The sequence below is a fragment of the Anomaloglossus baeobatrachus genome, chromosome 2, assembly GCF_048569485.1.
Source record: "Anomaloglossus baeobatrachus isolate aAnoBae1 chromosome 2, aAnoBae1.hap1, whole genome shotgun sequence".
NCBI classification, from domain to species: domain Eukaryota; kingdom Metazoa; phylum Chordata; class Amphibia; order Anura; family Aromobatidae; genus Anomaloglossus; species Anomaloglossus baeobatrachus.
The window spans coordinates 549,416,319-549,432,684 of record NC_134354.1 but is presented as its reverse complement, the minus strand read 5'-3'; the positions used below and the strand labels follow the sequence as shown (position 1 = coordinate 549,432,684).

Sequence of the window (16,366 nt, the reverse complement as noted above, 5' to 3'; positions counted from 1 at the left end):
CAGTCTAAGTATAATTTGTACAAGGAGTTTAATGTCTTGTCTGCATTTTGTATTCATTCAGTGCCTATGGTCTAGGTTCTTTACCTGCTTAGGGGTAGGGTTTTAAGTCTATTAATTTTGGGAAAGTCATATGTGCTATTAGTGTTCTTGTCTGTGTTCTATGACGATGGGTGTAGCATAAAGCCTAAAAAAATGTTACATATGCTGGTTTGTGTATTCTGGCGTATGTTCATCCTGTTGTCCCTTCTTCAAAGTTCACATGTTTATATATGGGGCATTTTAAGATATTCTACCTGATTATATACAGATCATTTCCAATATCTCAGACAGTACTGCTTAAACACAAACATTCCTTGGATTCCTTTGTCCGTCCAATTGTTACGTGTATGAAATTCAATTTCGCTTTGAACCTTTCTTTTGACAAATGGATAAAAATTCAAAATGCTGAATCGAGATTATTTTAGCAGCTGTTCCCCCAGCCTGTGCCGCACAACAACTGCTGGTGCCTAAAATAATCTTTATTAAGAACAGTTAGGGAATCTAGTCATGTTCCACTGAAGGCAGCATTTCCTTGTGCCGTGTAACACCCCTTTTTTCTGCAACTTCATACAATTAAGCAACCAATCTTACTTTGCTTGCTATCTGAACACTATGGAAAGCTATTAAGAGACAAGATTGTGAGAGCCGCAGTGCTGCAGAATCAGAAGCAGCAGCATCACACCTCTAATCTGAAGGAATGAGCCTGTACACCAGTCATATTCCTCTCTTCCCAATGATGTAGGATTACTAGCCAGGCATAGCAGATATACTACACTGGCACGTGCAGTGTCTATGGTTGAAGACACACGTAAAGGTCTACGGTGACTTTAGCAGACAGGTGAAAATGAATAGAAAGCCTCTTCGGTACCTTGGAATATAAGCTGTTCTAAATAAATAATGCATTGAGGGGTGAATCGGATACCTGACGGAGGAGTCTAAATAATGCACATCTATACACAAGAGTTTTAGCAGCACAGAATGCAGACAACTGTACCAAGAATAACGGGCAAGATTCAAGGATGTCTCACTACCATTTTATCAAATGCTGTAAGTACTCATTTCTCAGCTGTGGGATTTTAATTGATTGTCTTGCTGCTTATTACAGATTTCTGCATGCTTCAGAATGAATTAGAATCCTATGTTGTAGGGGCTGGTCCACGGTGCTGAGACCAGCAGTGCTGGCTATGGCAGGCAAAATCTTTATGACCCTGCACTATACCGTGTGCTTGTAGTAACCATAGTGAGATCTATCAATGCACAATATGTATGGATAATGGCCGGGTGACATATATATAGTCATGATGGTTAGGGATATATAATACTTTTTAAGCTGATCTTTGATATCTATTACTCTGTACTTGTATCTGTCATATGCTGCTATCATATCTGTCCAAAAATTAAAACAATGTTACACCAATTATTAATAGCAATCAATACAGCTTGTCACGGATCAAGAAAATGTGCAAAACCATTTGTCCTAGGTGTTTTCTGTCAAGGTCATCCTTAATAAAATCCTACTGCAAATTCCAGTTCATATTGGGAAATAAAAAGGAAGTGCTGATTGGGTTGATTCTCCTATTTTATGGATTTTTAATATGTGCCAGTGAGGATTTCTCTGATCATCATGTTATGATTGATGCTTTTACCTTTTTGATGCTTTATTTTCTGCTTTTTCATAACCATTTTAAGGTATTTTACTATTTTAAAATATGGAGACTTCATTTACTTTGCATTTTGGAGCTCTGGATTTGGAGGAAACAAGCATTGTGGATTCAGATGCTACATAGTAAAACATGTCACAATGAGGATAGTGGCTTAGAGATGACTGACTATTGCCATGTACACAAATCTGTTACAATTTGTAAGTTTGTATGTCTGCTGATGGTGCTTAAGCAAGGCTATCATTATAATGGTGCATGGCTAATTTTTCGATTAATATGGATGATCCACATATTTATCACCCTGGAATGTATGAAATGCCAGTCGTTTAAGCCTCATATGTTGTCTAATTTTCATGGGTAGAGGAATGAGTAATCTAAAGCCCATGACACTACTCATAGCTATGGTACATGTTGCATTAACCACTTGACCACATGTAGGAATGTGGAACTAACATGTATCAATGACCTTTATATATCTGCATATACATATTCTGAGTATCACATAAGAGAATGGACACTGTATCAAGACCAGAGTACCAAAAACTGCCATGATTCATGGCCCATGAACTGTCTGACTGGTTAGTATGTAAATGTGCAAGAGGAAGCAGGGCTGATCAGGTCTATAAAGCTGTGCGCTAATCATGTATGGACAGCAAATAACCAAGTGAGTTATTACTTTCCTTAAGGCCTAGATTGTGAGTGTGAAATATCTATCTATATATTTTTATTTTATATAATATATCCAATAATGCATCTTCTTCATTTCTCTTTATCGTCACCTGGGAGTAATTATTGATTTAGACCACAGAGTACCCTGTTGGCATTAAGGTCCGTTTATACTAGGCGACTGATGACCAATGAGCTATTTGTTTGCTGATCAGATAGTCTGTGTGCCATTCATACCGCGCTTCAAATGCACATGGAACAATCAGTAATAGCTCAGGCAATGCATGTAGGCTGTCGTTTTAGGCAGCGCAGGACCCGTTAATACGGGATGATGCACTGCCAGAATGTTGATCTTTTGGGCAAACCAAAAGATCATTTCACCCCATGAATGAGCATTTTGCACCTTTGTTGGGGGATCTGCAGCCTGTTTTGAATGCACGATTATTGTGATAGAAGCATTCCTAGGAACCTTAATAATCTCGCAGCGGAAATGAAGCTTTGGACATGTCGCCATTGGTCGTAATGAAAAGTACTAATTGTTGAGCTAAATTAAAACAAAAAATTATATTATAATGCAGTTAAAGAGAATTTCAGTCAAAAATTAAATAAATAATTAATTTGTTGTTGCAATTACTTATAGAGACTTTCTCCTTCACCAACGTCTCAGTCTCTTTAAGGAGAAACCTTACCGCTTAAACCCCCCGTTGAATGCCACTCAGCCAGCCAATCTCTTGTTTTGCACTGATGAGAGGCAAGAGGCCAGAAACAGTTGTATGCAAATACAGATATCATTCTGGCATTATAGCTCAAATCATAGCAAGGGTCTTTAACTGGTCGATATTAAGTTGCAGGATTGGTATTTTCAGCAGTTGTCACTAGGGACCTTGTCCTCTTTCTCCATGAAGAGATTACTTATTCCTCGTAGCATTACATGACCTACAGATCTCGTTAGACGAGTTTGGATGTCTCACTATCACTAACCCATTTCTTATTCCTGGTTCCTGACAGGGCACATTTTTTTGTACATGTGGTGTAAAGAGCTATACAAAATTTTTCTTGTTCAAATTTTCAAGTAATTTTTGCATCTTTCATTTGTGATGTATGTGGATTAATTTTCATGCCACTGTCATAGCCTTGAAATTGGTGGAAAAATAAAATAAAAAAAGTCTGCATTTCCCATTTTTTTTATAACAACACAGGACAGCTAAATACAGTGGGTACGGAAAGTATTCAGACCCCTTTAAATTTTCCACTCTTTGTTTCATTGCAGCTACTAGGTAAATTCAAAAAAGTTCATTTTTTTCTCATTAATGTACACTCTGCACCCCATCTTGACAGAAAAAAACAGAAAAGTAGAAATTTTTGCAATGTTATTAAACAAGAAAAACTGAAATATCACATATTCACAAGTATTCAGACTCTTTGCTCAGACACTCATATATAAGTCACATGCTCTCCATTTCCTTGTGATCCTCGTTGAGATGGTTCTACTTCTTCATTGGAGTCCAGCTGTGTTTAATTAAACTAGTAAGACTTGTTTTAGAAAGGCACACACTTGTGCTTGTCTGTGAGAGCCATGTCACTTGCACTCATACAAGTCTATGGGTGCGAGAGAAATATTGGACGGCACTCGGATGTCATCCAAGTGCAGTGTGATATACGCACAGGCTCACAATGGAGGAGATGGGGGCTTAATCTCTCCCGCTCCTCCGCAGCTGTGATCCAATGTCAGAAACGAATCATAGTCATATGACACTCAGTTCACGCTCGCAGCAGAGCCTGAGCCGAGTGTCATTAGCATATCTTATATGATGCTCTCGCATCAGAAGCGATACACAAGTGTGACTCTACTATTATAGTTTCTGGGCTTCCTCTGACTCTAGTAGCTCCTACAATAAATATGACTGCTGTGTACAGAGGAGGAAAAGCCAACAGGTCTTCCCATTACTGTTTATGCAACGCTTCTGTAGAGTTGTGAATACAGGGATAGAGAAGGTACAGACAGAAATAAACTGTCTGTACCTTCTCTATGGGGGATGCAGCTGTCTATGATAGCCGGATCCCTACTTCCACAGCTGCACAAATGTGTTTAGGTTCGCTCCTCTGCAATAACCTTTTAGAACATTACTGCAGAGAAGGTTTGGGACTGGCCAGATGTTTAAAGTCTATAGGCAGTGTGGAAGCAGTTAAGGAGAAACTTTACCTATTACTCCTTCTCTAGACATATTAGCTCTTTTTGTTTCGTTGTAGTCATTTTAAGCAGATGGGACAAAAATGCAACTGTTAGTTGTGGCTTCAGAATTGGATTCTCCAAGACTAGTAGTAAGACAGTAAAAGTTTTACCATTTTTGAAATTTCCAAGATGACTGATAACCAATATTGCTGCATTTCCTGTTTATACTTTAAAATTAAAATAAAGCTGAATATTAACCTCTTCACAACCTAGGACGTAACTGCGATAAGCCGATGGGGATCCCCACATATGTCTGCTGATTTGAACAGCAGATATGTGTGCTCGCAGGTGGAGGTAGATCAACGATCTACCCGTTCCTGTTAACTCCTTAAATTGGGCTATCAGAATGTGACTGCATGATTAGGCTATCCTGCTGTAGTTCCTGTTACAGCCAGCAGAGGAGCAGCTGTAACTAGAATGCAGCATTTCTCATGATCAGAGTGATGCTACTCTGATCAGGAGACATGAATCAGCGATCAGACTGCTGATCCTTATAGCCACCTAGGGAAACTAGTAAAATAAAAAGTAAAAAAAAGTTTTAAAAAATTAAAAACAAATAAATAACCTAAAAGTTTAAATCACCACCCATTCACCCCATTGAAAATGAAAGGATTAAAAAAATAACAATCATACACATATTTGGTTTCATCGTATTCAGAAATGACTGTTCTATGAAAATATAAAAGCAATTAATCTGATCTGTAAACGGCGTAGCGGCAAAAAAATTCTAATCAACAAAATTACGTTTTTTGCTCATCACAAATTTTGCGTAAAATGCAATAACAGGCGATAAAAATGTAGCATCTGCGCAAAAATGGTACTATTAAAAATGTCAGCTTGAGACACAATGAATAAACTATCACTGAGTCTCATATCCCCAAAAATGGAAACACTACGGGTTGTGGAAAATGGCGCAAATAGTGCGCCACTTTTTTGGGACAAACTTCTGAATTTTTTTAAACCCCTTAGATAAAAGTAAACCTATACATGTTTGGTGTCTACAAACTCATACCAACCAGAAGCATCACACTGACTCATCAGTTTTATCATATAGTGAACACGGTCAATAAAATACCCCAAAAACAATCATGCAATCACACTTTTTTCACAATTTTTCTGCACTTTAATTTTTTTTGCCATTTTCCAGTACACTATATGGTAAAAGTCATGATTTCATTAAAAAAAGCCCTCATACGACAAGATTGACAGAAAAATAAAAAATGTATGGCTCTCGGAAGACTTAGAGCAAAATACCCCACCTGAAAAATGGAAAATAGCCTGGGGTGAAGGGGTTAAAACACTTATGTTTTTCTATGGCTTAACAAATCTATAATACTGGTGTTATCGCTTTGTCAAGCCCAAGATCAAACTGTGGTAGTCAAGGTGTTACAGCTGTAATACTGTTGATAAAATGCACCTTTTAGAATGTAAGGGGAGGTGTTCTTACCATAATAAACATAATTATTAACCTCTGGCTATCAATTTATTCATTTTAACATTTTTGGGTGGAAACTTTAAAGAGTGACCGTAGTTTTAGTTTTTATTTCAAAATCAATAACTAACTTTTAATGCAGTGTATCTTAGAGAAATGTGCTTCTTTCTTTTCCTGGACTGATCATTCACTCTTAGGCTATGTACACACGTTGTGTTTTTTCCCGCGGAAACGCTGCGTTTAGAACTGCAGCATTTCAGTGCCAAATAGCATGCTTCAGCTTCCTCAGCAAAGTGTATGAGAAAGCCGAAAAATCAATGCACACGCTGCGTATCTAAACGCAGCGTTCTGGATGCCAAAAATCGGTGCGGAAAAAAAAGTAGCATGTCACTTCTTTTGTGCATTGTAGCTGCGTTCTCCACCCATTGAAATCAATGATGTGGGTCAGAACGCAGCTACACCGCAGTTCGCTGCATTTTTGTTGCGGTCCGCATGCTTTATCGGCATACAGAATGCAGGCATTTTACCTGGAAGTGAGGTCAAGAGGTTTCCTGTTGACCTCACTTCCTGGCAAAGTCCAGGAAAGCCGGTGTCGCCAAAGTGCCCGCCCCGACCCCCGACCCCCCCATTCCCGAAAATCCAACATGGCCGCGCGCACACCAGCGCACCGGCCACCCTACTCCTCTGTTTCTGTCGCATGTGCAATAACACATGCGACAGAAAACTGCTCCCCAGGCCCTGCCAGGTCACCCCATATTCCCGCCCGGTGTCCCCCGGTAACCCCCATACCTGTCACAGCGCTGATCCCCCGCGGCCCCCTCCTCCTTCACAGTGCGCGCCGGTCACATGTACTGAGCAGCTGACAGCTTCCTGTGTTCAGTGTGAGCTGCGCTGGCTGCTGCTTGGCACACTACAGCTGTGACTCGGGGAGAGTGGGTGCAGATTCTTTGCACCCACTCTCCTCAAATGGAGGGTCTGCACTACTAGAAAATCGGGGACACGTTCCCTGAGCGTGCCCCCCATATTCTAGAAGGTCCAGAGGCGACGTAGGACGTCAAAAATGGATTACTGCGGGCCCAATTTTTTTTCTTTTCTTTTCAATAAATTGGTGAAAGAGGATATGTTTTTGGGGAGTGTTTTTTCAAATACATTTTTTTTTGTTGTCAATTTTTTTTGCTATTACTGTCAATTAGTTATGTCTGGTATCAAATAGACGCCGTGACATCACTAATTGCTGGGCTTGATGCCAGGTGACATTACACATCTGGCATCAACCCCATATATTACCCCGTTTGCCACCGCACCAGGGCAACGGGATGAGTTGGGGCAAAGCGCCAGGATTGGCGCATCTAATGGATGTGCCACTTCTGGGGCGGCTGCGGCCTGCTATTTTTAGGCTGGGAAGAGTCCAATAACCATGGCTCTTCCCATCCTGAGAATACCGGACCCCAGCTGTCAGCTTCACCTTGGCTGGTGATCTAATTTGGGGGGACCCCACGTTATTTTTTTTTAATTCTTTATTTATAAATAAAAAAAAAAGCCTGGGGAGCCCTCCAAATTGATTACCAGACAAGATGAAGCTGCCAGCTGTGGTTTGCAAAATACAGCTGTCTGCTTTACCCTAGCTGCCTATCAAAAATAGGAGTGACCCCATGCCATTTTTTTCATTGTTTTTTTTTCTGTTTCTACAATGGAGAATGTAGAGAATGTGGAAAAGAAGGAAATGACATCACATGTTTTTTTTTCCAAAGGTCTGTGTTCAACCAACTTTATTAACACTGACAAGTCTTAAAAAACGCACCTGAAAAAACGCATGGAAAACGCATGAAAAACGCATGAAAAACACATGCGTTTTTTATGCGTTTTTTTCAAAAAGCATTGTTTACAATTCTCCCCTCTGCCAGAGGGTGCGTTTTTTTCCGCGCTGAAAAAACGCAACGTGTGCACATAGCCTAAGGCTGCTTTCACACTCCGTTTTTTTAACATGCGTCCTGAACTTTTTTTAACGCAAAAACGGATCCAGTGCAAATGCGTTCTCATTTCAATGCATTTGCAATGGACTCGAGTCAACATGCGTTCACATGCGTTTGCGTGCGTTATTCAGTCATATGAAAAAGTTTGGGCACCCCTATTAATGTTAACCTTTTTTCTTTATAACAATTTGGGTTTTTGCAACAGCTATTTCAGTTTCATATATCTAATAACTGATGGACTGAGTAATATTTCTGGATTGAAATGAGGTTTATTGTACTAACAGAAAATGTGCAATCCGCATTTAAATAAAATTTGACCGGTGCAAAAGTATGGGCACCGCAACATAAAAGTGACATTAATATTTTGTAGATCCTCCTTTTGCAAAAATCACAGCCTCTAGTCGCTTTCTGTAGCTGTTAATGAGTTCCTGGATCCTGGATGAAGGTATATTTGACCATTCCTGTTTACAAAACAATTCCAGTTCAGTTAAGTTTGATGGTCGCCGAGCATGTACAGCCGCTTCAAATCATCCCACAGATTTTGAATGATATTCAGGTCTGGGGACTGGGATGGCCATTCCAGAACATTGTAATTGTTCCTCTGCATAAATGCCTGAGTAGATTTGGAGCGGTGTTTTGGATCATTGTCTTGCTGAAATATCCATTCCCTGCGTAACTTCAACTTCGTCACTGATTCTTGCACATTATTGTGAAGAATCTGCTGATACTGAGTTGAATCCATGCGACCCTCAACTTTAACAAGATTCCCGGATGTCGGCATTGGCCACACAGCCCCAAAGCATGATGGAACCTCCACCAAATTTTACTGTGGGTAGCAAGTGCTTTTCTTGGAATGCCGTGTTTTTTTGCCTCCATGCATAATGCCTTTTTGTATGACCAAACAACTCAATCTTTGTTTCATCAGTCCACAGGACGTTCTTCCAAAATGTAACTGTCTTGTCCAAATGTGCTTTTGCATACCTCAGGCGACTCTGTTTGTGGCGTGCTTGCAGAAACAGTTTCTTTCGCATCACTCTCCCATACAGCTTCTCCTTGTGCAACGTGCGCTGTATTGTTGACCGATGCACATTGACACCATCTGCTGCAAGATGATGCTGCAGGTCTTTGGAGGTGGTCTGTGGATTGTCCTTGACTGTTCTCACCATTCTTCTTCTTTGCCTTTCTGATATTTTTCTTGGCCTGCCACTTCTGGGCTTAACAAGAAAAGTACCTGTGTTCTTCCATTTCCTTACTATGATCCTCACGGTAGAAACTGACAGCTTAAATCTCTGAGACAATTTTTTGTATCCTGCCCCTGAACAACTATGTTGAATAATCTTTGTTTTCAGATCATTTGAGAGTTGTTTTGAGGAACCCTTGATGCCATTCTTCATAGGAGATTCACATAGGAGAACAACTTGCAAGTGGCCACCTTAAATACCTTTTCTCATGATTGGATACACCTGCCTATGAAGTTCAAAGCTCAATTAGGTTACAAAACCAATTTAGTGCTATAGTAAGTCAGTAAAAAGTAGTTAGGAGTGTTCAAATCAAGAAATTGATAAGGATTTATGTCTTGCTAAATTCTACTAAAAAGGGGGCTGAAAGCCCGTACTTACGAAGCGCTCACTGATATCCTAATCAGGCACGAATACTAATATTCTTTATAGCAAGATACTATTTATTTTAATAGCACATGAATAGTTAATGGTACATAGGCATTTAGAACTATAGTCATAGAATCTTATACAATAACAGAAATATGCATCAACATTACCGTTTGTTGTAGCAATCCTTTCACATCGGAGGGAACTCGATTTAATGATAAGGAAACAACATGGCATCTTGCATCACAGGAGCAGTGCGTACACTTCAATGTCCTGGAAGGTTTCCCTTAACATTAAGCGAGTCCGGTGTAATTTTATAGGAAAACTTTGTAGGTTGTGTTTAAATGGTCACCAGCATGTGACAGCTGAGTCATGTTCATGTAACTTGACCACAAACTGCTGTGGGCACCAGCAGCTTCCTGCACATTTACTTGTACATCCTGCCAGTTGACAACTGACCGACCACAGTTGACCATAGTGTTAGTGAAATATTGCAATGAGCCGTAAATTTCATATGCAAGCTTCCTTAAACCTGTCTTTAAGCCAACCACAAGTTTCGGGTAAGTGGAACTGTAAATGTGACTTCCTCATTATCTTATTCTTTGGTCATAGTGAAATTGGTTATCCAAAGGACATCTCTTTGATACTGAATTATTGATAGGTCAAATAATATCTGGGATCACTCCTATCTTTTGATTATGATCCCTATCTAATCACACATTCTTCAGTCATATCACATTGGTATCACAATCGGTCCTTGATCCCAGGGATTATTTTCCATCATCAGTATTCCACTAGAAGAAGATCACTCGGAATATACCATACCATGACCAAGAAATATTGTTTGCCACAAATTTTGTTTTCTTGGTTTGTTTAGATAAACGTTGCACTTTCACTACTTTTGTACAGTATATTAAAACTAAAAGCAATATTATCTGAAAAGCTCCCTTGAATATCATGTGTTTTGGCATTTGCTCGATATTCAAAGGAATCATTACACATTACATTTCCCGATATGTTACTACAAGTTTCACTAGACCCATTTATGAACATATTGGCATAAGGCCATAGCATATCATGAATTGTCCTTTCCACTAAGCTGGGTTTAAAAGCATCTACAGTATTTATAGCTGTCCCAAAACTTATTTTTATATTCCCCATAGAGATGAATCCCAGGTTGGTCAGTCCAGTCTTATTTCTTGGTACCCAAATTCCTCCCTTAAAAGCCAGATATTGCAAATTGGTGACTGTTGCATTCAAATTGCCTTGCCACCATGGAAGATTGATCCATCCCACTACGGAATTGGGTACTGTAGTATTCTATAGACGAACATTTCAAGTGTCTTTATCAGCAAGATGATCAGAACAACTTTTCCACTTTAAGATTTCCTCCATCGATACCGAGACATCCAGATAAGGGATACTGGTGGCTGTAAGCGAAGAATGTGTACAGATCCAGCAATCTGTGTGTTGAAAATGTGATGATGCATCAGAAATTTATTCGCCATAGGTTCCTCCTGATGTAGACTTGTCCATCCAACGACCAAAGAGGCAAACATCAAACACAGGAATTTCTCCATCTCATCACTATCGAGCTCTTCCCAATAACCGATACCATGGATTCCGCTTATTTACCACACCTTCTGCAAATAAAGATACACTATTATTCTCGTAAATAACATTTTTCTTGTGGGACATATTCCCACTTCTCCACTCCTGGTCTCATTATCAGGAGAGTACGATCTTTTCCGACCGCTATTACCTCTGTCTCTGAGGGTGGTCCTTGGAGGTTTTGAATCCATATTTTTGCTCCTACATTTTTAATATTAGAGGATCCAAAACCTTTAGTACCCCGTCTTGTTAATTCTGCCGGGGCAGTTCCTTCTCTTATTTCAGACAAGTTTATTAGAATTATCAACACCTGAGCCACCTTCTGGTGTTTCATCAAGATCAAAGGTTCATTTCCAAAATTTAGCATCAGTACCTTGATTTCTCCCTGATAATCTGCCTCTATTACCCCTCCCACCACTATGGCTCCTTTTAACACTAAACTAGAACGAGTGGCTATTTGACCATAATGATCCTTTGGTATCTGGCAACCCAATCCTGTTGAAATTGGTTTTACCTTATCTGGGGGTACCACGACAGTTTCCAATGTACTGAGGTCTAAACCTGCTGAATAAGGTGTCGATCTTTCTGGTGTGCCCAAACAGCTGTACCTTGTCTTGTCAACTGTTGGACTGATTTGTCTGATGGTTGCTGCTTTATCTGCTTTTGAATTAAACAAACGTTCAAGTGAGTTAGTAGGGACATGAGCATCAACATGAAATACAGTGGTCTTGGTAGATTGAATAATCCCTTCAATGTCTTGCCACACTTCCCTGACCATCTCAAATGCATTTTGCTGTTCCTCTCCCCAGTGGAACTCATATTTTTTCCTCGTTACTTTGTACAAATGAGCCAACATTTGTCCCAAATGAGGGATATGTTGTCTCCAAAAATCAAACAATCCAATATAAGACTGAGTCTCCTGTTTGGATTTAGGGACCGGAAAATTAATAATTTTCTGTCTGGCATTGGGCAAGATCTCTCTGTGCCCCTTGTTCCACTGAATCTCTAGATATGTTACCACCTGAGACAGTCCTTGAACCTTGGCATCACTGATTTCCCATCCTTTACTCCACATATGAGCAACCAGTTTTGTCAATTGATCTTTCACACTTTGCTCATCTTGTCCTTGTATCATTATATCATTGATATAATGTGAGATCTGCATTTCCTTATGACAAGACATAACCCCAAAGGAGAATTTTCCTTCGGTTAGATTAAGAGTCATCCATTTTAGGATATCAATTCCCAAATTATATTCTGGTATAGAAACTACCAGCACCGTGTACTTCTTGATAGGTAAATTACCTATCTTCAAAGCTACCTGTGTCTGAACCCCGGTGATCAATTGACCACCTAGTCCAGCAATTTTTACTCGAGGTCCTTTTATTTTTTCTGGGTTTCCATGAATTAAAGTAGCCTCCGCCCCCGTGTCAATCAAAGCTGGGACTCTTTGAACATTTCCCCCTTTCCAATGTATGCTAAGATTGACGTAGGGACGTTCGTCCCTTTTTATCAATAGGGGGGCTTGACTGGCTACCTATGGTAAATCACTTCCTTCTGAACTTTCATTTACATAGACTTCAGTCTGTGTATTAGCCCTTCCTTCCGTGACCTTTGTGGCCACGGCTGCAGCCAGTTCTTCCCATGGATAAACTGACTGAATATCTTCCCAAGACACTTTCTTTCTGGGTTTTTCCCCTTTTCCTTCTGATTTCTTTACCTTGGGGGTTTTTGAGCCCCCTTCCACATTTGTAGTGGTCACTTTCTTTGCAGATATAACTTTCTGTTTGTACAACTTCCATAATTCTCCTGTCTCCTTTCCATCAATCCTTTCCTTATTGATCCCGGCTTTAAGCAAAGCCTGGAACATGTCTTTGCGACACACCCTTGGGGCCTCCCCTACTGATTTCTCTTTCCAATCAGGATTGTTTGGCTTACTGTTACCAACATGGCCTCCAGGGGACGGTTTATCCCACTGTCCCATATCCTGTAACTCCCTCATCCTCCCTAGAACTACACCGATTGATTCTCCAGTCAGCGCTACAGTTAAGATTAAAATAACTGTTTTGTATGCTGGAGGAGCATGTTTAACCAGCCTATTTCTTATGCTGGCTTTCAATGGGTACTGGAGATAATCATCATCCATTCCCAAAAGAGGAAGAGCATTCCACATTGCTTCTTCCTTCAGCCTTTCCATACCATCTTTTAAGGTATACCAAGGTTTATCATTGATAGGAAAGTCTGCTTCTGATGGATATTTGTCCAGAAAAGCATGGGCTAAGATCATGATTAAGTTTTGAGTACCATGCTCATTATGATCAACAAAATAATTTTTTATTGATCTCTGAATTTCTGTGTCACGAGACATGGTGACAAATTTTGCCACGTCTCCGGCGTCAAAGTGCACTCCACCTCCTCCGAGATCGTGCACCCTGACCAACCAGGGAATTTCTCCTTCTCCTGGTTTTTGTCTAAACTGTGTTAAAATGCTATCAACTTCTCCCTGAGAGTAATCTTCAATGGTTACTTGATTTTTTTACATGAGGAATTGTTCTCTCATTTGTGATGGCATTACCATCTTCGTCATATTGCAGATTCCCCTGACCATCCCGGACATGTTCCCGGATGATCTCATTCTCTGTCCTCTCTAGGCGCCTCCTTACTGGATTAGCCTGAATCTTCCCTTTATGGTAATCTTCCTCATCAGATGATGAAGATGAATCCCACACATCCCCATCCCAAGTATCGGGATCCCAGTTTATAGAAGCTGAGGCGATACTTTTATGTACTTTGGTTTTATTTACTTTTCCTCTTCTTTTCTTGTACTTATTTTGAGCAATTTTTATGGCAGCTTTTTCTGCCACATCCTGATAATGTTCCAATTTATCCTTCAACAGTCTGGTATTACATTCCATAACTGTTTTCAGGCCACCTAATTCTATCATCTTTTGTTCCATCTGGGAACTTTTCTTCTGCATCTTTAGATTACGCTCATGCATTACACTATATGCACTTGTCAAAATCCAGATGTGCCGTGCTAAAGACACTACATCACCTGCTTTCACAGGGACACTACCGAATACATTCACAACATCAGTAGCTTCACTACCCTTAAGCTTATCCTGCCATTGTTCTGCCAATTCACAAGATGCTACATCACCTGCTTTCACAGGGGCACCACTGAGTACATTCACAACATCAGTAGCTTCACTACCCATAAGCTTGTCCTGCCATTGTTCTGCCAATCCACAAGACGCTACATCACCTGCTTTCACAGGGGCACCACTGAGTACATTCACAACATCAGTAGCTTCACTACCCATAAGCTTGTCCTGCCATTGTTCTGCCAATCCACAAGACACTACATCACCTGCTTTCACAGGGGCACCACTGAGTACATTCACAACATCAGTAGCTTCACTACCCTTAAGCTTGTCCTGCCATTGTTCTACCAATCCACTAAACACTACATCACCTGTTTTCACAGGGGCACTACTGAGTACATTCACAACATCAGTAGCTTCACAACCCTTGAGCTTATTCTGCCATTGTTCTGCCAATCCACAATTGACCAATTCATGTGCTATAAGATTGTAGGGAGCCTCAATCCAGCTCGGGATCTCCACAACAACCTCCTTAACATTATCCTTACGTTTTCTGAACATTTTGACACTATGCAAAAAGATTTAAAAAAAAAAAAATCTGGAAATTTGCCAAATATGTGTTTTTAACTTCTAAATTACAAAAATTCGTTAATTACTTCTTATAGAAGTAATCCTGCCGACTACGCCAATTTATGTCTTGCTAAATTCTACTAAAAAGGGGGCTGAAAGCCCGTACTTACGAAGCGCTCACTGATATCCTAATCAGGCACGAATACTAATATTCTTTATAGCAAGATACTATTTATTTTAATAGCACATGAATAGTTAATGGTACATAGGCATTTAGAACTATAGTCATAGAATCTTATACAATAACAGAAATATGCATCAACATTACCGTTTGTTGTAGCAATCCTTTCACATCGGAGGGAACTCGATTTAATGATAAGGAAACAACATGGCATCTTGCATCACAGGAGCAGTGCGTACACTTCAATGTCCTGGAAGGTTTCCCTTAACATTAAGCGAGTCCGGTGTAATTTTATAGGAAAACTTTGTAGGTTGTGTTTAAATGGTCACCAGCATGTGACAGCTGAGTCATGTTCATGTAACTTGACCACAAACTGCTGTGGGCACCAGCAGCTTCCTGCACATTTACTTGTACATCCTGCCAGTTGACAACTGACTGACCACAGTTGACCATAGTGTTAGTGAAATATTGCAATGAGCCGTAAATTTCATATGCAAGCTTCCTTAAACCTGTCTTTAAGCCAACCACGAGTTTCGGGTAAGTGGAACTGTAAATGTGACTTCCTCATTATCTTATTCTTTGGTCATAGTGAAATTGGTTATCCAAAGGACATCTCTTTGATACTGAATTATTGATAGGTCAAATAATATCTGGGATCACTCCTATCTTTTGATTATGATCCCTATCTAATCACACATTCTTCAGTCATATCACATTGGTATCACAGTGCCCATACTTTTGCAGCGGTCAAATTTTGTTTAAATGCAGAGTGCACATTTTCTTTTAGTACAATAAACCTCATTTCAATCCAGAAATATTACTCAGTCTCTCAGTTATTAGATATATGAAACTGAAATAGCTGCTGCAAAATCCCAAATTGTTATAAAGAAAAAAGCTTAACATTAATAGGGGTGCCCAAACTTTTTCATATGACTGTAGTGAGGATCCAGAGACTTGCAGTTTTTCAACATTTTTCAAAAACGCTACTTGTAGCGTTTTTGAGCTGCGTCCAAATACTGCAAATTGCTGGATCCTGACTATACTGCATGCAACCGCATGTGAATGCTGGCATGCTGATAGACAGGATCCTGCTTGCTCTACTGAGCATACACAGAAACCAGCCTAACGTGATTAGTCTCTCTCTCCCCCTCCCTCTCTCCCCCTCCCTCTCCTCTCTCTCCCCCACCTGAGAGCTGCGGACACTCAAAACCAAGGTAAATATCGGGTAACCAAGCATAGCGCTTCTCTTAGTTCCCGATGTTCACGCTGGTTACGTGTGCAGGGAGCAG

The 16,366-nt window shown here is 40.1% G+C and overlaps 1 protein-coding gene across 2 annotated transcripts in view; it reads left to right on the top strand.

Annotated features, from left to right (window-relative positions):
• Positions 1-16,366, top strand: part of MYO16 (myosin XVI) — a 926,147-nt gene that overhangs the window by 239,372 nt on the left and 670,409 nt on the right. The window contains exon 1 of one of the 2 annotated variants that reach the window (XM_075336676.1): positions 655-1,086. The exons of the other annotated variant lie outside the window; for it this stretch is intronic. Coding sequence (XP_075192791.1) covers positions 1,059-1,086 — 28 coding nt within the window. The 5' untranslated portion in view covers positions 655-1,058. Of the gene's footprint in view, positions 1-654; positions 1,087-16,366 lie in introns of those variants that run through there. 2 annotated transcript variants of the gene reach the window in all.